The sequence below is a fragment of the Pelophylax lessonae genome (assembly GCF_965119305.1).
Source record: "Pelophylax lessonae genome assembly, chromosome: 4".
Taxonomy (NCBI): Eukaryota; Metazoa; Chordata; class Amphibia; order Anura; family Ranidae; genus Pelophylax; species Pelophylax lessonae.
In genome coordinates, this window is record NC_138771.1 from 17,469,166 (window position 1) to 17,493,567 (window position 24,402).

A 24,402-nucleotide genomic window follows, 5' to 3' on the forward strand; every position below is an offset into this window, starting at 1 on the left:
ACGTCAGTAAGCACCAGGCATACATTAACCCCTCCCTCTCCAATAAAATTAACCCCTTCCCTGCCAGTGTCATTTTTACAGTAACAGTGCATATTTATAGCACTGATTACTATAGTAATGTCACTGGTACCCCCAAAAGTGTCAAAAATGTCAGTCAAGGGTCCGATCTGTCCGCCGCAATGTCGCAGTCCCGCAAAAAAAATCGCAGATCGCCGCCATTACGCGTTAAAAAAAAAAAACACCAAAAATGACATAAATCTTTCCCTTTGTTAGTAAACGCAATAACTTTTGCGCAAACCAATCAAAATACGCTTATTGCGATTTTTTTTACCAAACATGGGTAGCAGAAAACAAATTGGCCAAAAATTTAAAAAAAAAATTGGTTTTTACTTCTTTTTTGGGGGGAATTTCATATAAAAAAATGTTAAAAATATTGTTATTTTTTCAAAATAAACGCTATTTTTTTGTTTATAGCGCAAAAAGTAAAAATCACACAGGTGATGAAATACCACCAAAAGAAAGCTCTGTTTGTGGGAAAAAAAGGACGTAAATTTCGTTTGGATACGGCGCCGCATGACCGCGCAATTGTTAGTTAAAGTCGCACAGTGCCGAATCGCAAAAAGTGGCCCAGACGTAAGACAACAAAATGCTCTAGTGGTAAAGTGGTTAAAACATATGGATTTATTAAAAGATTATTGCACTTACATCACAGACAGGAATAAGGACATTTGTAAAAACAGATGTGCACGGCCGCCTGCAGTGCCAGCCATGCAGGAGTGACGAGCGTGGCTACTTCATCCTTTAGGAGTGGACTTTTTCACTTTTTTCACAGAAGTTATTTTGGTTCAATATTTATACTCTGTGACATTTGTTTCATTCACTGATTTGGTTTCCATTGTTTGGGGTTTGTTTTTGTATATATATTCACATTGTATCCATACACACTGATTAAGCGATATAATTGTTGGTTTAGAAAATACATGTAAGTATTTTTTACTTCATGGTAAGATAGCGCACTATAATTATTTTTTTCGCATACTTTTTTTCCCTAATATTCAATACATTTTTCCCCAATATTCAATACTTTTTTCCCCAATATTCAATACTTTTTTTTAGTGCAGCAATCTATTCAAAAACCAGCGCATCCTCAACCCTTTTTTTTCCCCATTTGCTGAAGGCTAGCTGCACTTTGCCATAGAATTCTATTGTATCCTCCAGGTGTGGAGCACCTCCTAAAGGTGCAGCAAAACTCCTGCATTCAGGAGAGCACCAAACCCACAGGTAATAACAGAAATATTTGGCTCAGTCCAGGTAACCCGCAGGTGCACTGCGCTGCACCTGTGGATCAGTTTGAAAGCAGCCCAGAGTAACCAGTGCAGAACTAGAACAGATACATTCAGGTCCATAAATATTGGGACATTGACACAATTCTAATCTTTTTGGCTCTATACACCACCACAATGGATTTGAAATAAAACAAACAAGATGTGCTTTAACTGCAGACTTTCAGCTTTAATTTGAGGGTATTTACATCCAAATCAGGTGAACGGTGTAGGAATTACAACAGTTTGTATATGTGCATCCCACTTAAGGGGCCAAAAGTAATGGGACAGATTAACAATCATAAACCAAACTTGTACTTTTTAATACTTGGTTGCAAATCCTTTGCAGTCAATTACAGCCTGAAGTCTGGAACGCATAGACATCACCAGACGCTGGGTTTCATCCCTGGTGATGCTCTGCCAGGCCTCTACTGCAACTGTCTTCAGTTCCTGCTTGTTCTTGGGGCATTTTCCCTTCAGTTTTGTCTTCAGCAAGTGAAATGCATGCTCAATCGGATTCAGGTCAGGTGATTGACTTGGCCATTGCATAACATTCCACTTCTTTCCCTTAAACTCTTTGGTTGCTTTTGCAGTATGCTTCGGGTCATTGTCTATCTGCACTGTGAAGTGCCATCCAATGAGTTCTGAAGCATTTGGCTGAATATGAGCAGATAATATTGCCCGAAACACTTCAGAATTCTGCCCCCCCCCCTGGACTGCCAGGCTGCATGCTCAGATAAGGCAGGCCAAAGACGAGTCAAAAACCGAACGTTATGTCGATCGAAATACGAAAATGGCGCATACGATTGTGTCTTAATTTGTTTCCTTTTCGAAACAAAATGCAGCATGTTGGTTTGGGCACTTTCGATTTGATTTCGAAAATCGTGTGTCACATCTGGCACACTGATAAAAAAAAAAAAATCAAACAACCAAGAATTTTTGCTCAGTTTTCGTTTTGACTCATCTATGGTTTGCTTAATGGTCTGGTTTTGATCCTGGAGGGGGGGGGGGGAGGGGGAACCTCATGTCGTGTTTTTTAACAATGTTGTATTTTTTTACTGTCGGTCTTTTTGTTTACATTCTGCTATCGGCGGGGAATCTGCTCAGGAAGGAGTCATGGTTGTTAGGGCTCAAGCACACTACATCTCAAAGAAGCGGCTCCTACAGGCTTTTGAACTCTCATTTTTGGCCTGACTGAAAAACAATAATAGGAAACTAGAACAACATGGACTTTATAGGCACTGGTAATAAAATCATACATTTCTATATTTGAATATACAAAAGTTACAATATATACAAAGCTTATATCATCACAATTTTAAAATCAAAACTAGGATACCAATTAACCTTAAAGCCAAACCGCATGTGTCTAACTCTATCGGTCCTGAAGATTCAGGTCCTCGAAGAGGTAAACACCGCGGATATAATTACATATATGGTTGGAACAGGGTCCAAGCTCAACAGGTTTTGCAACGTAGCGCTCCTTTGGGAGCTCTTCAGACCATTCCCCAAAATGTCCAATATAGGATAATGGGGAAAAGAAAAGCAACTCTTTGGTTGATTCCTTTAGTTTGCTGAACAAAATTGGAGAGGAGTCACTGCCGGCTCAAGATCAATTATCTCATGATTGGTAAACACCTGGCAGGTTTCACCGTTATGGCGCTTTTCCCTTGCATGGAACCGAATGGTTCGGCTCGCTTTTGTGCTTTTCCACTGCTGGTACCGCATGGTATAGTGTAGGAACGGTTCGGTACGGTACGGCGGTGCTTTTCCACTGCATGGAACCGAACGGTATGGCTCTCAAAAACAGCACCACCTCGATTGTGGTTCCAACAGGTACCATACCCGGTACCATATCCCACAATCCTTTGCATGCAGTCACTACTAGCCACTGATTGGTCAGAGAATCCCACCCACCCCGTTGTTATCCCACCCACTTAACTTTAGTACTACTTTAGTGGAAAAGCAAACCATAGCGTACCGTACAGAACCGTTCCAACACCGTACCATGCGGTACCAGCAGTGGAAAAGCAAATCGGGCCAAGCAGGGCCGAGTAGAGCCGAGCCGGTACTTGCAGTGGAAAAGTGCCATTAGAGGAATATATAGGGAAGGGGACAAGTTAGTTCCTAAGCTAGATGTACAAATACATAGATGGCTTTCCAATAATAACCCGATGGTGGTAGAGTAATGGCCACAAATAGGGGGGCCTATATATTGATATATGAGGCCAATGTGTACTTCCAAGTAGAAGTCTAGTTAGTTATAAGTGTTCCCAAACGTCATCTAGTGGTACCCCAGGGCTGGTGTATAATACTATGTGTATGTATAATGTGGGTGATCAATCACCATATAGTTCATAACCTCTGGAATCAAAGGAGCTAAATTCATCTCAGGACTGGGGATATGATGTGCAGACTGGGATCTCCTCACCGTTTTATAATATTGATCTTCACTCAAATAAGTTGTAGTGTCTGTGACATTACATAGTTGAAAAGTATAAAGGATCGTCGCAGGATCCATTTTGCTACATAAGACTATAAGGTAACTGAACCGTTTCTGATTGCCTGCTGTCCTATATCACCAAATAATCCTTAGTTGGAACTAGGTCTGAACGATAGTCGATACGATATCGACTATCGTTCTGCGGGTGTGGGCGATATTCATATCGCCGAAGACACGATATTTAGCATAGGCAGGGAGAAGTCGGGACTCGGGGGGAGGAGGAGGACTCGCAGTGCTGGCAGCCAACACATCCGTTTTGCTTTCGGCTGTGATCGGAACTCCGCCCCTCCAGCCCGATGCAATCCAGCCCTCCCAGCTCTGCCTCTAGTCTCCAGGCGACCACAACTCCGCCCTGCTCAGCTCATTGTCTCTCCTGGCTGCATCGGGGCGGGATCAGGCTGTAATGTTTTGTAAATAGATTCAATGGAGAGACAATGGGCAGAGTAATGGTCGGCTGGAGACTAAGAGGCAGAGCTGGGAGGGCTGGATTGCATGGCGGCGGAGAGGCTGCAGAGCGCTACAGTGCAAAGCAGAAGGAGAGGGGGGAGAGACGTCCGGAGCATGGCGGAGGAGCACTGGGGGACAAAGGCTGCTACCATACTACTGCACCATACAGGGTTCATACACATTTTAACCAATAAAATTCCATGACTTTTCCATGACTTTTCCATGACTTTACGTAAATATTCATGACCTAAAGTTTCATGAAATGTCTATGTATACATGTTAAATAAGAAGAAAATCCATGTCACACCCAGCATATTTTTACTAAAATAAATGACAATCTTTGTAGTGTACAATACCTCTGCAGTTAGGGTTTCGTTTCTGGATACAGCGCGACTAAAAATGGTCCCTTGTTTTACAGTGGATGAGATGGAAGCACCACTGCCGCAGCTGGGAGCGGGTGTCACTTCGAGCGCACGGGTGAAAAAGCTGAGAACTCTGATGTAGGGGGGGACTCTGGTGACCAAAGACCACTTTCCACAGAGTGAATGCACTAAGGAAGGGAGGGGGGGGTCCTGATACAAGGAGGAACCTTTATAACAGTATGGTCCATACTACTGCTGGGGACACTTCACTCAGCCCGATTCCTCTGAAGAAGTTCTACAAGTGTGGCGGATCCCCTGGCGGAGAGCTGAGCTCTGCTCACTGATCCCTCCTCCGGAGACTGTCCGGGAGAAATATTGCGATATATATTGTTAAAAACCAAATATCGCAATGTACTTTTTTTCCCAATATCGTGCAGCCCTAGTTGGAACAATGTAAATAATACATTTAAACTGCTGTATAATTGAAAATCATTCACAGGAAATATGGTTACAATATAGGACAATATTTCCCGAGGGTACCTGTGTGAAATCTCAGCAGAAGCACACTTGACTGCAGCTGACGTGGGCTTGATAGTAAGCGACTTCCTCATTGTCTGCGCTAAATGTCATGTCACTTTGTACACCTAGGAACAAAAATACAACAACTCTGAGGGCACGTCATAACTACTGTTATGTCTGTGGAAATATCAGAAATAATGTTGCGTTTATTTAAGCATGAGAAAATTTGTACAAAACCAGATCTACACATTTAATTACAGCATCAATGTCCTAAAAAATGTGATACTCACGTTATCGTTCTCACCATAGATTAAGTTGTCTAGTGCTTAGAGAAATATGTAGGCTCTGATTGTTGGCATTTCCTTCCTAGCTATAATGCTCACTTATTTAACCACTTGACTTTGGGCATTTTTTGCTATTCAGCGCTGAGATACATTAACTGGCAATTGCGCGGTCATGCAACGCTGTACCCAAAGAACATTTTTTTTCACACAAATAGAGCTTTCTTTTTGTCTTATTTGATCACCACTGTTTTTTTTTTATTATTATATAAACGAAAAAAAGACAAAACATTTTGAAAAAAATATATGTATATATATATATATTTTCTGTCAAAAAATAAATCCAATAAAATCAAATTTCTTTATAAATTCAGGCCAAAATGTATTCTGCTACATGGCTTTGGTAAAGACAAATCCCAATAAGTTTAAATTAATTGGCTTGTGTGAAAGTTATAGCGTCTACAAACTATGGGATAGATACTGAAATTTATGCAGCTATAAATACTATACTGTAATGGCGGTGATCAGCAAATTATGGTGTGAATGTGATAGTGTGGTGGGCAATCTGGCACTAACAGACACTGGCTGGGAGAGTCACTAACTGGCACTGACGTTGCTAGTGACACTAATGCAGTGATCGGTGATAATATTGTACACTGTACTAATGACACTGGCTGGGAAGGGTTAACCACTTAAGCACCGGAAGATTTTACCCCCTTCCTGACAGGGGTTTTTTTGCAATTTTTTACTGTGTGACTTTAATGGACAATTGCGCGGTCGTGCGACGCTGTACCAAACGAATTTGGCGTCCTTTTTTTTCCCACAAACAGAGCTTTCTTTTGGTGGTATTTGATCACTTGTGCGATTTTTTGATCATGCGCTATAAACGAAAAAAAAGAGAGTAAATTTTGCAAAAATAACAATATTTTTCAAATTTTTTTATATGACATTCCCCCAAAAAAATGTAAAAATCAAAAATTTTTTAACATTTTCGGCCAATTTGTTTTATGCTACATATGTTTGGTAAAGAAAAAAAAAAATCGCAAAAAGCATATTTTGATTGGTTTGCGCAAAAGTTATCGCGTTTACTAACAAAGGGAAAGATTTTTGTCATTTTTGGTGTTTTTTTTTTAACGAGTAATGGCGGCGATCTGCGATTTTTTTTGCGGTACTGCGACATTGCGGCAGACAGATCGGACCCTTGACTGACATTTTTTTACACTTTTGGGGTTACCAGTGACATTACTGCAGTAATCAGTGCTATACATATGCACTGTTACTGTAAAAATGACACTGGCAGGGAAGGGGTTAACTGTATTGGAGAGGGAGGGGTTAAGTGTGTCCTAGGGGCATGCTTCTAACTGTGATGGGACATGGCTACTAGTGTAAAAACAGAGATCAACGGTCCTACATAGTAGAACTGTCTGATCTCCATTTTTACACAGGGGAGAATGACAGGCGGCTTGTTTACATTAGCCGCCTGCCTTTCTCCCTTCCCGGCGAACGATCGCGAGTGACCTGCAGACATCGGGTCCGCCGGTCACACGCACTGACTTGTTAGGGAACGAGCCGGGGCGGACGCGCGCCCGCTATTGGCTCACAAGCCAGTGACAGGCTAGTGACGTACCGGTACGTCACTTTGCCTGGCCGGGGCTGACCGCCGCAGTATATGTACTTGCGGCGGTCGGCAACCGGTTAACAGCAAAAGGCAATGAAGGGTTAGAATGTTGAAGAATGAGGTGCGCAAACAAAAAATTAATCTCCAGCAGCAACCGAAACTTTAACCTTGATAAAGTAAACGTGTGATGTGCAAAAAACGTGTGCATTTGGTTCAACACACATGGTGTTCACATCTAGCGCACCCATTTCTTGCACAATCAAGGGGTTAACCTGTGTGTCTAACAAGTGTAATGTGTGCTGCTTTTACTTGGAGATCTGTTTTTTTTTCTCCCTGCTTTTTTAGGGAGAAGAAACAGCTAGATCGCTGTTCTTTGTACATAGTTATGTGTGCTTGTAAACACAGAACTCTGTGTTGTGATTGGACACAGCTAATCAGCAGGTTTCAGCTAAAATCTACACAACTAAAATCCGGCGCTTACCAATTGGTGGTGGTGAAGAGTACAGTGCCTGACTGATCCTGAGCTTCTGTAGGGAGACCCCTTGGGAGGGAGGCAACAGAGAAAAAGCCACACGGTTAGAGAGAAAGCGCTGGCAGGAGCAGGATACCTGATGCTGGTATCTACTAGGAGTGCCCTAACCGGTGAGCACTAGGAGACTAGCTCATAAAAATGCAAAGTTTATTGTAAATCCAAAGTGATAAAACAGAGTAAGCCAGATCTATAAAAAAAAGTTCCACTGCTGCATTGATGCAGGGGGTAGGGTACTTTAAAAAGGGGGAAGCCTTGATCCGTCCTCCACGATGGAGTCTGCACTGGAGCCGTACGATGTAGCAGGCAGAAGGGTGCTCTCTCCGGTAAGGAGGGGTGGGGGGGGGTGTGGAGTGCCACTTGATGGAGGAGGGGGGCAATTTAGCCAAGTGACCGGGATAGATGTGCAGTGTAGCGTGCCTCGGCCGTGGGAACCTGCAGTCCGGTCACTGCGCTGCGTGATGACGTCCTTCACCGCGCTTAGGCTCCGGGCATCAGGGGGAGTAGGCGGAAGAGGAGGCAAGCTTGACAAGGCTCGTGTGAGTGAAACATGTTGCTATAGCGACAGGAGGACCTCAGGCGCTTGCTTCCTCATTAATGATAACATTCCGAGATAGAAATATACTAAAAGTGCTGACTTCCCTACAAGTTACCATGCTGCATGCTTCCATGGAGGCCACCAATGGCAGCAGCCTACATAGTTCCATTAAAGTGGACCATCACGCAAAAATGAAAAGTGCCACTTTTCCTCCTCCCCACCCCTAAGACTTTCACATGAGTCTCGGACACGGACAGAGCCCGCTCCATCCTATGGGCAGCCGGAAGTCCAGTGTCCAAACTCCCTGAGCGGAGTTCCGACCCAGGACACCTCCCCACCCGAACAGACTGGCATCCATGGTAACCACTGTCCAATATAGGGGGAGAAATGATTTGCCCTGGCGAAGAGCTGGAGAGCGAAGCCACCTGATCAGAGACCCTTTTGTTTTTCGGCTCAGCTGGATATGATTGTCCAGAGACTTCGGACACTTGTCCCATTTGGCCAAGATCTCTCTTTGCAGGGACCTCGTATAGAACTATGCAAATGGACCGCTTCGAAGGTAAAAACCATCAGGCCCAGCAGCCGCATGCAAGTCCGAAGGGACGACCACCTGCTGGACAGCAAGAGATGAATCGCAGCATGCAACTTCTAGAGCTTGTCCAGAGGAAGGATCACTCTGGCTAGAGCCCAGTCTAGACTCGGACTCTGATCCAGTTTTGTGGAAGGAACCAGAGCAGACTTCTGATCATTCAGAAGCCAGCCAAACTCCCTCAGAGTCTGTATAGTGATGTCCACATCGTCCATCAGAGCAGTAGGAGCCTCTGCTCGCAAGAGAAGATTGTCCAGGTAGCCCAGTACTGCGGTCCCTCGCTGACAAAACAATGCCAGCAACGGGGCGAATACCTTTGTGAAGACCTGAGGAGCAGAAGCGAAACCAAAGGGTAACTCCACAAAGAGATAATGCTCCTCTCCCACGGCAAAGCGGAGGGATCGTTGGTGACAGACACATATTGGAATGTGAAGGCAAGCGTCCTTGATGTTGATAGAAACAAGGTAATCCCCCTGATGCAGGGATGCCACCACCGTGCGAATAGACTCCATTCTGAACTTCTGTACCCGCACAAAGCAGTTCAGAGGCCTTGAGATCCAGAATTGGACGCACCTTGCCTTCTTTCCTTGGGACCGTGAACAGGTTTGAATAAAACCCCTGAAAATGTTCCGAAGTTGGAACCGGAACAATCACCCCTTGAAGCAACAGGTCTTGCACCGCCACAAAGAGGGCCTACAATCTGTCCAGGGACAGATGCACATTGGAAGGAAAGAACCTTTCCGGAGGGTAAGAACGAAACTTGATCTGTAGCCGGACTGTATCACTTCATGGACCCACTTGTCTTGCACCAGGGAATTCCACGGGTCCAGAAACCAGCGAAGACGTCCTCCCACCCCAGGCACGGGTGAGGGTGCACCTTCATGCAGAAGGAGTCTTGTCTGCAGGTCTGGAGAAACCCGCTTTGGACCTGCCAGACCAAGATCGCGTGGATCCTTCCGAAGAGGTTTTGAAAGGCTTTGAACCCTTGTCAGCCGACCCTGAGGGACGAAAAAACTTAATGTGAACAGAGAAGCACTGGCCACGTCTGCAATGAGGTTCCTTATCGTTATAGTAGCCTGTGGAAGAAAGGTGCTCTTCCCCCACGAGACTCCTAATGATGTCATCCAGGGTAGCTCCAAACAGGCGATCCACCATCAGTGGAACAGTCTACTTCTTAAGGAGGGACTCTTCAAAGGGGTACCTCATAGCGAATCGCTTAGGGACCACAAAGGGACGTTTTCGACGTCCCCACTCTTTTACAACAAATCTGACAAAATATGCAGGAAACGGAAACACCTTCACCGCTCTAGATGGCTTGTGAGTTCCAAAGGCAACCGGTGCCTCCGCCACAGCTTCAGCTGCGTCCTCCATTTTTCAAGTCTCAGGCACAGACACAAATAGTGCGTCCACCAACGCCTTTTCATGTGCGGCTACAGGTGTAGAGGAATCATCCTATCTAAGAACTCAGGGCATATGGCCGCAGACCCCTCAGGACGGGCCCCGTCCGTGGCAGCCAGATCAGATTCAGGATCTAACGAGACAGATGAAGCAGGGGAAGACGGGGGGAGCTTTTTACTACCTAGCTGCCAAAAAGCCACCTTTACCCGGGACACAAAGGACTCTAGGACTGCTGTCAGTGCATCAATGGATGGTTGGGACCCGGAGCGCCCCCCAGGCTCTGAGAGGGGTTAGGTGGGGAAAAGACTCCATGAGGAATAAGGGTACCCCACTAAAGTGCAAAAAGACACTGCCAAAGGACAACCCCACCGCGCGGTTAACATCACCTGGTCGTCACCAACAGAGCACCCCACGATCCTGCAGCAGAGAGAGGGAGAGGACCCTACCAGGCAGTCACCGGCAGCCCCAGGCTCAAAGCACTCCATGTGTGGCATCAAGGAAGGAAAGGGACCCAGGAGACAGCACCAGGGGAAACGCCGCCCAGAAGGCTTCACAGTAATGGCACCATTGATTTCAATGCCGGACTAATGAAAAATGGCCACCGCGGCCACACAAACATGGCCGGCACCCTATACAGCAAATAGGCTACAACAAAATGGCGACCCCACGAGGCTCCCAGGAGGGATCCCTAGGGCCCAGGCAGGACACAGGTCAGGAAGGGGGGGCCATGGCAGGAGACCCCCACCAGGTACAGCTCCCCCCCCCCCCCGACCCCTGCCAGTAAAACACCCTGTCCCAGCCCCAGGAGGTAGCCAGGCCACTATACAACCCCAGTGTAGGTTAAGGGAGGATGAGTGAAGATTGGGGGGGGGGGGGGGGATAGATGACCCACAGGACCATCAGACTCAGGGAGAGGACCTAACGGGAAGGAGGGGAACCCGGGATCGGACCATCCCAGGGAGGGGCCTGGGTACACCCCAAAAACCTATCGCGTCTGCAAACTATGGGGTACATTTCTGGACTTTTTACTTTTTTTATTGTTTTTACTAGTAATGGCGGCGATCAGTGATTTTTAGTGGGACTGTGACAATGCGACGGACAAATCTGACACTAATGCCCCATACACACGTGCAGATTATCTGCAGACTTTTGTCTGCAGACTTACCTTTTCTATGTAGTGCAAGGGCCTGCCGAATTGCTTACAAATTGAAAATGTTTAGGTTTGACCTCATATTATATGGTTTTGGTAAGTCTGCAGACAAAAGTCTGCAGATAATCTGCATGTGTGTATGGGGCATAAGTGACACTTTGGGACCAGTGACACCATACAGTGATCAGTGCTAAAAAAATTGCACTGTAACTGTATAAATGACACTGGCAGTGAAGGGGTTAACGCTAGGGGTGATCAAGGGGTTAAGTGTGCTCCTAGGGAGTGGTTTCTAACTGTGGGGCAAATTAATTTACTAGAGGAAAAGAGAGATCTGTGTTTCAGATTAGCTGAAACACAAGATCTCTCTCTTCCTCTGACAGATCAGCGGTCTGCCTTGTTTACATAGGCAGATTGCTGTTCTGTCATTCCGCTGAACGATCGGCGGGTCCCGGTAGCCATTGTGAACCCGCTGATTGGCTCCCACTGTGTCCAATCACAGCAGGAGCGGTGCTCCGGAGGCACGCGTGTGCCCCAAAAATCCCCTGCACAAAATCACACGTACATGTACGTGATTTTGGGCAGCCGCACCGCCCAGCCGTAGTAAATATGCTGTGGGCGGTCCGGAAGTGGTTAAATAAGTGTACTCTTAGAGGGATCTGTATTATAGGCTGGGGACAGAAGAAGTCAATTTCTTCTTTGGCTGCTTCTCTTTTGTTTTGCTTCTCCTACTTCACCAGATTTACCCCCCTTTATGACTAGGCCATTTTTTGCGATACAGCACTGCATTACTTTAAATGACAATTGTGTGGTCATGCAGCGCTGTACATAAATGAAATTTATATCATTTTTTTCCCCACAAATAGAGAATTATTTTAGTGGTATTTGATCACCTCTGTGTTTTTTATTTTGTTGCTGTATAAACAAAATAATATCTGACAATTTAGAAAAAACAATACAACATTTTTTACTTTCCACTATCTAACACATCCAATAAAAAAATAAATAAATACCTAATATAAATACATTTAGGGCAATACGTATTCTGCTACATTATTTTTTGTAAAATATTTTCCAATAAGAGCATATTGATTGGTTTGCGCAAAAGTTATAGCGTCTACAAACTATGGGATATTTTTATATATTTTACTAGTAATGGTGGCGATCAGCGACTTATAGCGGGATTGCGATAATGGCAGCCAATTGAATACTAACTGACAATTTTTGGGAACCAGTGACACTAATACAGTGATCAGTGCTAAAAATATGCACTATCACTGTACAAAGGACACAGGCTGGGAATGGGTTAAACATTAAGGGCCATCAAAGGGGTAACTGTGTGCCTAACCAGTGTTTTTGTGTACTGTGTGTGCTGCTTTCACTAAGGCAAGAGATGGAGTTTTTTTTCCTGCTTTGAAGGGACACAAAATCCATCCCTTCCTCCCTGTCAGAATGAAGCTCTGTCTTGTTTACATATGCAGAGCTCCACTCTGTGTCGCTGCCCAACGATCAGCAGGTGGCGGCGGACAGCCAGTGCCCGTCACCCGCAGAACGGCATCTATTGGGAATAATCACAGCAGAAGAAGTGGCCAGTCAGCGGCGCACGCTACCCCCTGTAGGTGGAAGTGCAGAATCATGTATATATATATATATATATATACACGTGATTCTGTGCAGGAGAGCCTCCCTGTAGCAGGAAATCTGCTATGGGGCGGTCAGTAAGTGGTTAATCTATATGTAGCACCCTCCTAGGTAGGTGCTAGAGAGTGAGTATAGTTTTGGCTCTGTCTGCCTATCAGAAGAGCAGTAGGTAAAGTATATATTCTCTCTGCGTAACAGAGAGCAGGATATGTGAGTTAGGTCTGCTCAATGTGCTCAGTGTGTGATTGATGTGGTCTAAGGGAGTGTCCCCACTGATCCAATGGGGAGGCACATTGCACAGTGGAGGAAACTTGACCAATGGGCACACAGGCTTTGATACAGCCCCAGTGATTGGCACAAGACTCCTGTCTTGGTGCATTGTGGGGTGTGGTATATAAAGAAATCCAAAGTTTGAGACCGCATTCGAGGTATATGATGAAATCAAAAGGGTTTCTTTATTCCTCATGGGTAAAGTAGACAGACAGTGTGCAAACAGACGTGCCAGGTTGACGCCTTTCACGACGATGTAGGTCGTGGTTATGAGTAAGCGACCTACAGCGTCGTGAAACGCGTTAACCTGGCACGTCTGTTTGCACACTGTCTGTCTACTTTACCCATGAGGAATAAAGAAACCCTTTTGATTTCATCATATACCTCGAGTGCAGTCTCAAACTTTGGATTTCTTCAGTTCTTGGATGACGGATCTGACCTGCACCAGGTTTGGAATAAGCACCTGAGCGTATTTCCCCTCCTCATTGCTTCATTATTCGTGTGGTATATAAAGCCAGGGGCTCATGTGCTCAAGGTCTTTGGCTGGTGAGCAGTGTCCCGGAAGGAGAGCAATGACTGCCTCCCCTTCTGCAGCAGTTGGTGTATGGTCACAGGCAGTCGGCCTGGTGAGCCAGAAGTGTGGAGCTGAACCCAGAGGTCCAGGGAAGCTGACTGAAGGAGTTGAGGCAGTGGAGGACCTGGAAAGCAGTATCCTGAGTACAGAGGATCGTGCCTATGCGGCCTGACCAGGAAGGCATCCACTCTGGAGTAGAGTAGTCAGTGGATGGGTGTCAGCTGGTGGATAGAAAGGGGGTACTAGGTGTGTGCCCTGAAGAGAAGTACTAAAAGGAACATTACACCTCAGATTCATCTAGTGGCAGGATGAAGCTGCGGCCTTGCCGCATTCTCAGATAGAAGTCCTCAGCATTGTGAATAGTTCAAGTGTTGGCGTATCCCACTCATCCCTTCTCCCATCCCAATATTAAATAAAAATACAAAAACAACTACAACCCCTAGACTGTTCATTGACTGAGCCAAGAAAGTAAAGTGTTAAGATTCTGCATGCAGTTGCTACGGGTAACCCAGGGGAGTGCAGAAGTGTGAAAAACCAGCAGCTCTTAAGGGGGCAGTGTTACATATATATATATATGAAACATAAATGCACACAGTAAATGTGTAGTGTATTACCCGAAGCATCACTAGGCAAATGGTCTACAGGTGGTCTGGAACTGAGCTGCCATGTGGTTTTTACTTCTTTTTGCCCATGTCCACTGAGGATCTCCAGTCTCCATGTCTGAGGGTGTGAACTGTAGGGAAACAAAGAATATATGAATTGCTTATTGAAGTTTTAAAGCAATCAAAGACCAGAATAGATCCTCATCAACTATCAATAACAGTGAGAAATACATTTAAACCCCAAGCAACTCATTATTCAACACTTATTGTTAAAGTATGACAGAGAGCTAAGTGAAAAGCTAACCACTAATCATACAGATGATATACATATAATGGAGAGGTTTTACCTGACAAACTGTATTTGTATTTCTGTCCATCCAGTTATGAGATTTACACAGCACAGCCAGGGGGTTGACATCAGGAATACAGTAGTGTCCTCCTTCCACCCCCAGCCTCCCAATAGTTTACCTATAAGAGCTTCCTGGAAGATAGCCTTCCCAGGGGGCTGCTGAGAGGCACTGGCTAAGCCATCAGTGCTTCAAAAAGAAATCTAGCTGTAAGTTTACAGAAAAAAAAACATTTAGATAAAAAAAAAAAAAAAACACTTTACTAAGTGTAAAGTGTTTAAAGCAGTGCGCCAAATTGTTGGTGCTATATAAATCCTGTATTACAATAATAATATTACTATCCTAACAGAAAAAGTGTGAGCTGGAGTTCAGCTTCAAAGTGTTAGTGTATCTGAATCGGCTAGTATATTGAACTGTCCCCTCTCTCCATACGGACAATGTTGCTGCCCAAAGGTGCCCCCTGTGCTCCTTCATTCAGAGTGGAGGCACTCTAATACAGGAGGTGTATTACTAGCCAGATCACCAGCTGAAAACAGGGGGGGGGGGAGCCCTAAAAAAGAAAATAAATGCAGCCACCACATCTAATCATTGGTAAGCTGCAATATATTACATTTTTGGTTTTGGGTTTATTACTGCTTTAAAGTGTATACAGTGTTTAGATAATCAGCATTGTGTATGTTTATCATCACCCACTACAGAGAAAAACTGACCCTTTACAGCAATAATCTCAGGGGAACACAGATTAGTTTATTCTCTTTTTCCTCCTGTAACAAGCAAAGGAGCTCTGGCCTATGTGACCCCAAATAAAACAGGAAACAGAAGGAGTGGCAGACCAAGGGTAAGAGAGGTCAAAGAAATGTTTTATTAAATGATCAGAAAAAAAAGAAGGCGCGTTTCAGGGGTTTGGACAACCCCCCCCCCCCCCCCCCCCCATCTTCATCAGAGCTTGTGTATTGCATTATCTCTAGATGTGGCTGGACTTGATTACCTGTTTGCACACATCTTAAAATTCACATTTTAAGCCTAAAGTTTAAAGGGATATCAAAGTCTTTTTTTTTTTTTAAACAACAAACCTGCTCTGCGTAGTTGGTTTTGCACAGAGCTGCCCCGATCCACCTATTCTCGGGCCCCTCTTCGGTGCTTCTGGCGAGTGCCCCCAGAGCAAGCAGCTTGCAATGGGGGCACCGCTACCAAGCTGTGGCTCTACATGTCCATTCACACACAAAGTCACAGCTTGGCCCGCCCCCCCTCTCTCTCATGATTGTCTCAGCGGCTGTGATTAACAGCAGCGGGAGCCAATGGCTCCCACTACTGACTCAGCCAATGAAGAAGCAGAGTTTCCGATGAGCCGAGGCACTTGTGGACATCGCTGGATTGAGATTGGGGCTCAAGCAAGTAATAGCGGGTATCCTGTACAGAGAAGGTTTTTTACCTTCATGCAAAACATTGAGCCTTTACAACCACTGTAATTAAAACTCTGAAAATTATATATTTTCTGACAGCAGAGATGCTAGAGAATAAATTGGTGATCATTGCAATATTTTGCATCACCAGGTACAAGTTTATATAGGACGCTGGTAGCTAAAGCAAATTTTCATCCCCCATCCCACCCAGTTTTGTTTTGTTTTTTGTTAAACCTTTACTTACATGGTAGTGAGTTCTGCACACTTCAGATACTCACCCACCCAGCGGATCCAGCATTGTCCAGCTGAGATCCGCTTCTCTTCTGGTAACGCAGGCGCCAAGTTTTGGTGTAATGTCCTTAATAGGCTGCTAGCCCACCCCTTCTTTTACTTCATGAAAGGCTTTGCCTCCTGGGATTTGTAATGTGCATATCCCAGGAGTCAAAGGGAGGACAGGGCACATCATTTGCATTCAAGGGGGGCGGGGTGGTGCAGGACAGTTTATTAAAAAGAAAAAAGAAAAGTAAATAAAGAAACAAAAAACAGCCCTAATCAAGTAGAGGCCCAGAGGAGAAAGTGTGGAGAGGAAGGATAATGTATTGGAAGGTGAAGATCAGCATTAATTAGAAAGCCTCAAACTAAACAAAAAGTTATTTACAACAAAAACAAGAAAATTTTTTGTTTCAAATACCACCAATTACACAGTTCATAAAATACAAATATTGTTGCTTTTAAATTGAATTCAACACCTAGAGATTATACAATACACTGGCCCAGATGAAGAGGGGCTTTCTGAATCTCTGAAATGCATTGGCTTTCTTTGTATTGACCTCTTACCACTGATGTGGCACTCTGTTTCTTGTATACCTGAGCTTGTTTGAAGATCCCCCCTCGTTTTGGTGGTGTTTTCTGGTATTTGCGTGCTGCCTAACATCCCCCCGCTTTGACAGCTAGCGGGGGATCTTCTCCCTCCCCGCTGGCTGCCACAATTCATAGGCTGTGTTACTCATTCAGTGTCCTGTGAATGGAAAACTACAAGATAAAGCAGCCTTTGCCAGCTGTCGGCTTGTAGTTCTCAATCAACTACCAGGGCGCTGTGAGCTCTGTGGTAGTTCACTGAGTCTTCCTGTCAGAATGTATCGGCTTCCTTGTACAAGGTATGAGCAAGCTAATACACTGACAAATCTGCAGGAGATCTGCATGGCATCAGTGATCTTCTGATCGCTGGTGCAATGCTTTACAGCACATGTGTCAAACACAAGGCCCGCGGGCCGAATCCGGCCCTCCAGGCCATTTCATGTGGCCCTCACACCGAGGGCTTTTTTTTCAGCCTGAATGTGGCAGAACTCCTAATCCCTGCACTCTGCATATAGTTTACTCCTCAACCCTGCTAACTGTACACAGCACACCCCTGAACTCTGCATTCTGTGCATAGGGCACCCCTGAACTCTGCACTATGTATGTAGCGAACCCTTGAACTCTGGGGTGGGGTGTGGTTGAGTTTCTGCACCTATTCTCTGAGAAAAAAAGCAGTGGATAAATTTATATAGAGACTTACAGATACAGCCACCCCTTTGAGGGCAACCATAATGCTGATGCGGCCCACGATGAAATTGAGTTTGACACCCCTGCTTTACATGCTCCGGGACCAAAAATAATAACTGCACATTTTTTACTTGCAAAAAAAATGTGCATTTTTTTTTTTTTTTTAAAGTAAACTTATCCTTTAATCAATAAGATGGTCTTTGACAATACCGGATACTAATATAGGAAGATCTAGCACACCTCTGTTGGTTTGTAGTCCAAAATAATACAGTGCATGGCAATTCTGTCCCTCAGCGACTGTGAAATGGATAGCAAAGTCAGTTGCGGCAGGTTTTATAATCAGTACTCAGAACAAAGACCATCAGTATTTCTGGAGACCCCCCTTAATATTATTCATAGGTGTCACCAAATATACAAATGTCAATATAAGAAGAATGCAATCTGTATTCAGTCAGGTTATCTATCAGTGGAAATCAAGTGGGCCGAAGTAAAAGCATAAAAGGAAAATACATGACTTGGACATTCAGACTTACTTTTGGTAAAAGCTGCTGATAACAGTAGGTCTGATTGGAAGCTTAAACACATGCTTCTCATTCCAGGGGTTCTCTTTGTAATGCTTGAGACAGATTCTGTGTAGGAGGAAATAAAGGAGCTTTAATGTCTGATCAGTGATATCAAAAGAACTGACATATCTAATATATAAACTGCAGAAATCTAGAAAATGCCACATAATGTAAATTTAATGTTCAATAGAAAAAGTTCTACTCAGACCAACCAATCAGAATGCAAAGAAATGTGTGTTTTTATTTGTTATGGGCTGCAACATAGTGTTGCACCTTGCACAGCTTATTGAATAAAGCTGGCCATACATGGATCGAAATTCATCCTGTTCAGCAGGGACTGACTGAATTCTGATCCATATATGGGCACCCTGGTTGTACACAAGTGGATCTACTGACAATCTTGTGTACAACCAGTGCCAGGGGTTATTTTCCAAACAATCAGTGCAGCCGGCCAAAGCCAGCAGCACAGATCATTGTATGGATGGCTGGGAAGTCTCCCAGCCATCAGAACACAATAGCACAGTGGGAGAGATTTCCCCATCCACTCCAAATGTGTGCATGGGAGAATTGGATCAATTTTTAACCATTCACCTCCCCTGGTTGAACGAAAAGAAAATGTATGGACGCCCCAAGTCTAGATATCTGATCAAGCAATGCTACAGTAAATGAATCCTATGTCTTAGGCAGATCATACATTACGCTTTTTGCTTGCAGGAAAGACAATCGCTCAATTCCCCCATCAACACAGTCAATGTTGATGTGGGAATTAATCCCATGGAGCTATTGTATTATCCCAGCGGGGGTGGGTGGTTCGCAGAGAGCCTTCCCTACTGGGAGAACACAATGATTAGCTGCTAGAAATAATTGCATGCTAAAAATCCAACATGCTGCTTGTATCAGCCGGCCCATCTTTAGATCGAATCTCTGCCGCTCCCTTCTGAACCGACATAAATCGATCCATCTATGGCCGGCTTTAGGAGTCTAATATTCTCATTAACCACTTTACCACTGGGAGGATTTTGCAGTCTTACGTCTGGGCCACTTTTTGCGATTCGGCACTGTGCGACTTTAACTGACAATTGCGCGGTCATGCAACGCCGTACCCAAATTAAATTTACGTCCTTTTTTTCCCACAAACAGAGCTTTCTTTTGGTGGTATTTGATCACCTGTGTGATTTTTACTTATTGCGCTATAAACAAAAAAAGAGTGAAAATTTTGAAAGAATAACAATATTTTTCAAATTTTTTAATATGAAATTCCCCCCAAAAAACTGTAAAAATCAAAAATTTTTAGCATTTTTGGCCAATTTGTTTTCTGCTACATATTTTTGGTAAAAAAAAAAAAACGCAATAAGCGTATTTTGATTGGTTTGCGCAAAAGTTATTGCGTTTACTAACTAAGGGAAAGATTTCTGTCATTTTTGGTGTTTTTTTTTTTAACGAGTAATGGCGGCGATCTGCGATTTTTTTTTTTTGCGGGACTGCGACATTGCGGCAGACAGATCGGACCCTTGACTGACATTTTTGACACTTTTGGGGGTTCCAGTGACATTACTACAGTAATCAGTGCTATACATATGCACTGTTACTGTAAAAATGACACTGGCAGGGAAGGGGTTAATTTTATTGGAGAGGGAGGGGTTAATGTATGCCTGGTGCTTACTGATGTGTGTGGGGGGAGGTGACTGAGTGACACAAGGACAGATCGCAGGTTGAGCTATGCTGAACCCTGCCTGTCACTTAGGAGATCCGCCCGCTTTGTTTACACAAGCGGACGGATCTCCAGACTCGATTCCCCGACGATTGGGGAAGAGCGGCGGCGATCGCCGCTACTCCTCCCCTGGCCCGACTCCCGCTGTGACTGAATACAGCGGGAGCGAGCCTCTGGCGGCGCGCGCGCGCCGCCCACAAGGGGAGGAGCCCAGCGACGTAGGTCTATGTCGCTGGACGATAACGAGCCACATTGTCGCAGTAGCAGCAATGTGAGCAGTCGTTATGTGGTTAATTTTCATGCTGTAAGGACATTGTTAGGAACAGTGTCTAAAATGACTCACTGTGTGAGTGGAAAGAGATTCTCATGCTCCAGGCTGAGGAAAGCATTGCAATGTGCTACTACTTCAAGCATATGATGCAGTTTCTTGACACGATGCACTTGCTCCTGCAGATCCACAGATGTGCTGATGAAGTAATCCTAAAGAATGTAAAATGAGGGCAGATAATTACATGGGACATAGACAACAGTAACAAAGTTGGTGTCATCATTAGGTCAAAGCAGATATACAATTATATCTGCTTTGAGAGTCCAACTTTATTAGTAAAAAGTTTAGAAATTCCTCCCATCAGCAAACATGGGTTTCTTTTTACTTTCAAGAAAAAAAGGATTTCCTGGCAGTCTCCATGGCAGCCTACGTGTGGGTTAACCCCGCCTCCTCTCCAATTGTATAGGACCCCCCTCTATAAATTTCAGCTTGCAGGCACAGCCAGTGTTCCTTTTTTGTCCTCCTCCAAGGACCAACTATTTGGATTATTTCCTGTTGGAATTTGGTCGGCTTACCTCAGAATGAAAAGTCGGTGTCTATGTCCAGGGCCCAGCCACGGGCGGGTGAGTGACATTTCAAAATCCCCTTTGGCTGATAACTGTGCGGTGCTTCGGATGGCCGACGGATATCCTGACAGGGTCTGAAGATTTGTCTCCTCCATGGCAGTGTTTTTGTTATGTTTGTTTGTCTCCAAACTATCTTTCTTTGCTATCCCTGGTGGCCCAATGGCGGCTGGAACGCTCCGTGCGTTCCAGCCATCTCCTTCCTGCTTCCCCTCCGCTCAGTCCGGCGGACGCATGCGCTGTATGGTAATGGAGCTCCGCTCGCTGCCTGCGCATGCGCACTTCGCCGCGATCGGAAGCGAGGCCTGGTCCGCGCATGCGCACTTGCGATCACGGCCGGCCATCGCTGACGTCATCCTGGCGCGAAAATTTAAACGCCTGTCAGCTCCAGAGCATTTGGGAATGCACTGTGGGCATAGCGACGTCTTCCCGGTACCTTGTCCGTTTGTTTACCAGGTATGTGGGGACCGGATGCTGCATACCTTTTTGTGGTATGCAGGGGGGGGGAGAGCGGTTGGATGCATATTAGGACAACACCTGAATGTTCCTTATTGCTTTGTAGTGATCCCTGTATGCTCTACTTCCTAGTGAGTTTGTGGTTTTGCCTGAAACATGGATCCTGCTTCACCGCCCTCTTGTGGCCAGCCCTCTCACAACAGGTGAGTGCTGGTACATTTAGAGGGATATGAAGGGAGGGATGCTGGCTCATGATTCATGGCTAAATCCTGTGTCTCCCTGGATTTCTCTTTCTCCCAGCTCCTCCAGGTCTGGTCAAGAAAGAGTCCCTGTCAGGCCACGAAGAGAATCATCTTCAAGGTCAAGACGCCGTGAGTCTCCATCAGGGAGCAGACATGAGAGGAGACGCTCACATTCCTCCTCCAGACACCGCACACACCGCCACAGTAGCCATACGGCCCAGAGAGCCTGTTGGGGTTGTGGGGCGCATGTCCCGGAGGACAAGTCCCTTTGCGAGCCCTGTTTCGCTCGTGCAGCTGGTGAAAGAGAGTCTGAAGATCAGAGATTGGAATCCCTGGTGAAACGGATTGTCCAACAATCCATGAAAGAGTGGAATGCTAGTCCCACACCTGGATCTGCTACTCCCAGCTCTCCTGCTGATGCTCCTGAAGAGCAAGGTCCCTCTCAGCCAAACTTCACTTCCGGGAAATCCTCAGAGAGCGATTCGGAAGAAGAGGAAGGTGCAGTTGGGGGTTTTGATTTTGCCCTTGTTGCACCTCTCATAAGAGCAGTCAAAGAGGCTCTGAAATGGGAAGATCCCAGTACCCCACAAGTAAAACAGAGAAGGTTTTTCAAACATTTGGGGAAAGAGCGGCTAAACTTTCCGCTCCTGTCAGAATTGAAGGATGTCATCCTAGAAGAGTGGAGTAAAGGGGATAGCAAGACCTCCTTATCCTCCAAATTGTCTAAGTTGTATCCTTTTAAATCGGAAGAAGTCAGTCACCTGGAATCAGCTCCTCTGGTTGATGCTGCAGTTTCCAGACTGGCTAAACACGTTACACTCCCGCTGGATAATGCGGTGTCCTTTAAAGACCCTCTGGATAGGAAGATGGACTTGGATTTAAAAAGAATTTATGTCACAGCCGGTGCGGCTTGTAAACCTGTGCTAGCACTAGCAGCCATGTCTAAGGCCATGGAAACCTGGGTTTCTGATGTTGAACTAAAATTAAGAAGTGTGTCTGAAGATGCAGTAGAGAACTCTCCTGTTCAGGAACTGAAGTTAGCTTCTGTGTTTCTTGGAGAAGCATCCATTGATGTGTTACGTCTCTTATCCAGATCCATGTTGGCTTCTGTCACAGCCAAATGGGCCCTGTGGTTGCGTCCCTGGCTGGCAGACCCAGCCTCTAAACAGGCTTGGTGCAAAATCCCTTTTGAAGGTTCCTCTTTATTTGGAAACAAATTGGATAATGCAATTACTAAAGTGACGGGTGGAAAGTCAGGTCTCCTTCCCCAAGATAGGCGCCTCTTTGGCCCTAAGAAGCAGCAACCAAGAAAGCAGTTTGCAGAGCGATCAAAGGATGCCCGCTCATATAGGCCTGGGCGAGATTACAGGAGAAATTGGAAGAGCAGCCAAGCATCCTCTCGTAAGCCGGTCAGAGGCTCAGCACCTTCCGGTCAAGAAACCTCAAAGTCCTTTTGAGATTGGGCCCGTTCAGACATGCCAGGTGGGGGCACGCCTGCTCCGCTTTCAGCGTGTCTGGGCGGCCTCAATCTCAGACTTCTGGACCATCAGGACAGTGTCCACAGGACACACATGGACTTTCTTTTTTTTTTTTTTTTGAAAATCTTTTTATTGTTTCAACAGAAAAACATAACAACACAAAAACAATAGGTGCAAACAGGTTCACATAACAATCTTGCAGCGCATTGTCAACGTCAAGGCAATCAAACATGAAAAAAAAAATAATAAAAAGAAAGGGGGAAAAGTGGGCCCACGCAGGGGCATAATTACACTGGCAGCAAGAATACAACGATAATCAGTGTACAGCATAGGATAAGTAGTATAGTCCGGGCCGCCTCTCGGCCGGCCCCGGGTAGCGGTCTACGGAGCCCCCAAGCCGCCCCCGCCCAGACAGGCGGCAAGCAGCGGCACGGAGGAGTCCGCCAGCCACTTGGCCCAAACCCTGTCATGCTTTTTGGGGCATCCCCTGTGAGAATACGTGTCCTTGTACAACGGTATCACCGAATCCACCAGCGCCCTCCACCGCCGGAGCGGGGGAGGGGACCGCTGCCTCCAATGAAGTACTATGTTCTTCCTGGCGAAAAACAGGAGGAGACCCATGAGGGTGCGATCCGCCACCCTTGGGAACAGATCGTCCAGTAGGCCCAACAGGGCCGTCTTGGGCGAGGGGTCTATCGAAACCTGCAACACTCCGTTTGCAGCCGCGTAGACCCGAGACCAGTAATCAGACAAATCTGGGCAGGTCCAGAAAATGTGGATAAAGTCCCCGGGCGCATGGCCGCACCGCCAGCACTCCGGGGAGTGGGACTCATGCATTTTATGTAGGCGATGGGGAGTGAAGTACGCCCGGTGGGCGATCTTATACTGCACCATGCGGTCCCTCAGGGAGACCAGGATCTTAAAGGGGGAGTCCCACACCTGTTGCCAGTCCTCGGCGTCCATGTCCGGGACATCCCGAGTCCACCGATCTCGGAGACCCGAGAGCTCCGGAGAGAACACCCGAAGGAGATGGGCGTGCAGGACCGAGGCGGCGCGGGCGGAGCAGTCAAACCGAAGAACCCGCTCCAGATCCGACTGCACCACCCCCGCCCCCCCCCGCGGGAACTGAGCCCCGAAGGCATGGGACAACTGGAGATAACGGAAGAGGTGAGACGGGGGCACCCCGTGAGACTCACAAAGTTGGGCAAATGAAGGGAGGGAGAAGTCCGAGGACAGATCCGAAATCACCTTAATGCCGTATCTGGTCCAGGCCGCCGGGTCGGGGAGGGAGTACAAGTGGGGCAGAGTAGGGTTGATCCACAGCGGCGCCCTAGGGGAGACCGCGGTGCTCGGGTAAGCCTCCAGCGCCAGGCCCTGACGCCAGGCTCTGAGCGTCGTTAGCATGGATGAGGTCAAAGGATACGGA

At 45.9% G+C, this 24,402-nt stretch overlaps 1 protein-coding gene across 2 annotated transcripts in view; it reads right to left on the minus strand.

Moving 5' to 3' along the window:
• ZWILCH (zwilch kinetochore protein) overlaps positions 1 to 24,402 on the minus strand; it is a 164,008-nt gene that overhangs the window by 8,664 nt on the left and 130,942 nt on the right. For both annotated transcript variants that reach the window (XM_082253012.1, XM_082253013.1), the window contains 4 exons: positions 20,253 to 20,389; positions 18,169 to 18,264; positions 14,353 to 14,471; positions 5,175 to 5,278 (listed from right to left, as the gene is read on the minus strand). In XM_082253012.1, the coding sequence (XP_082109138.1) occupies positions 5,187 to 5,278; positions 14,353 to 14,471; positions 18,169 to 18,264; positions 20,253 to 20,389 (444 nt within the window). In that variant the 3' untranslated portion in view covers positions 5,175 to 5,186. The remainder of the gene's footprint in view (positions 1 to 5,174; positions 5,279 to 14,352; positions 14,472 to 18,168; positions 18,265 to 20,252; positions 20,390 to 24,402) is intronic.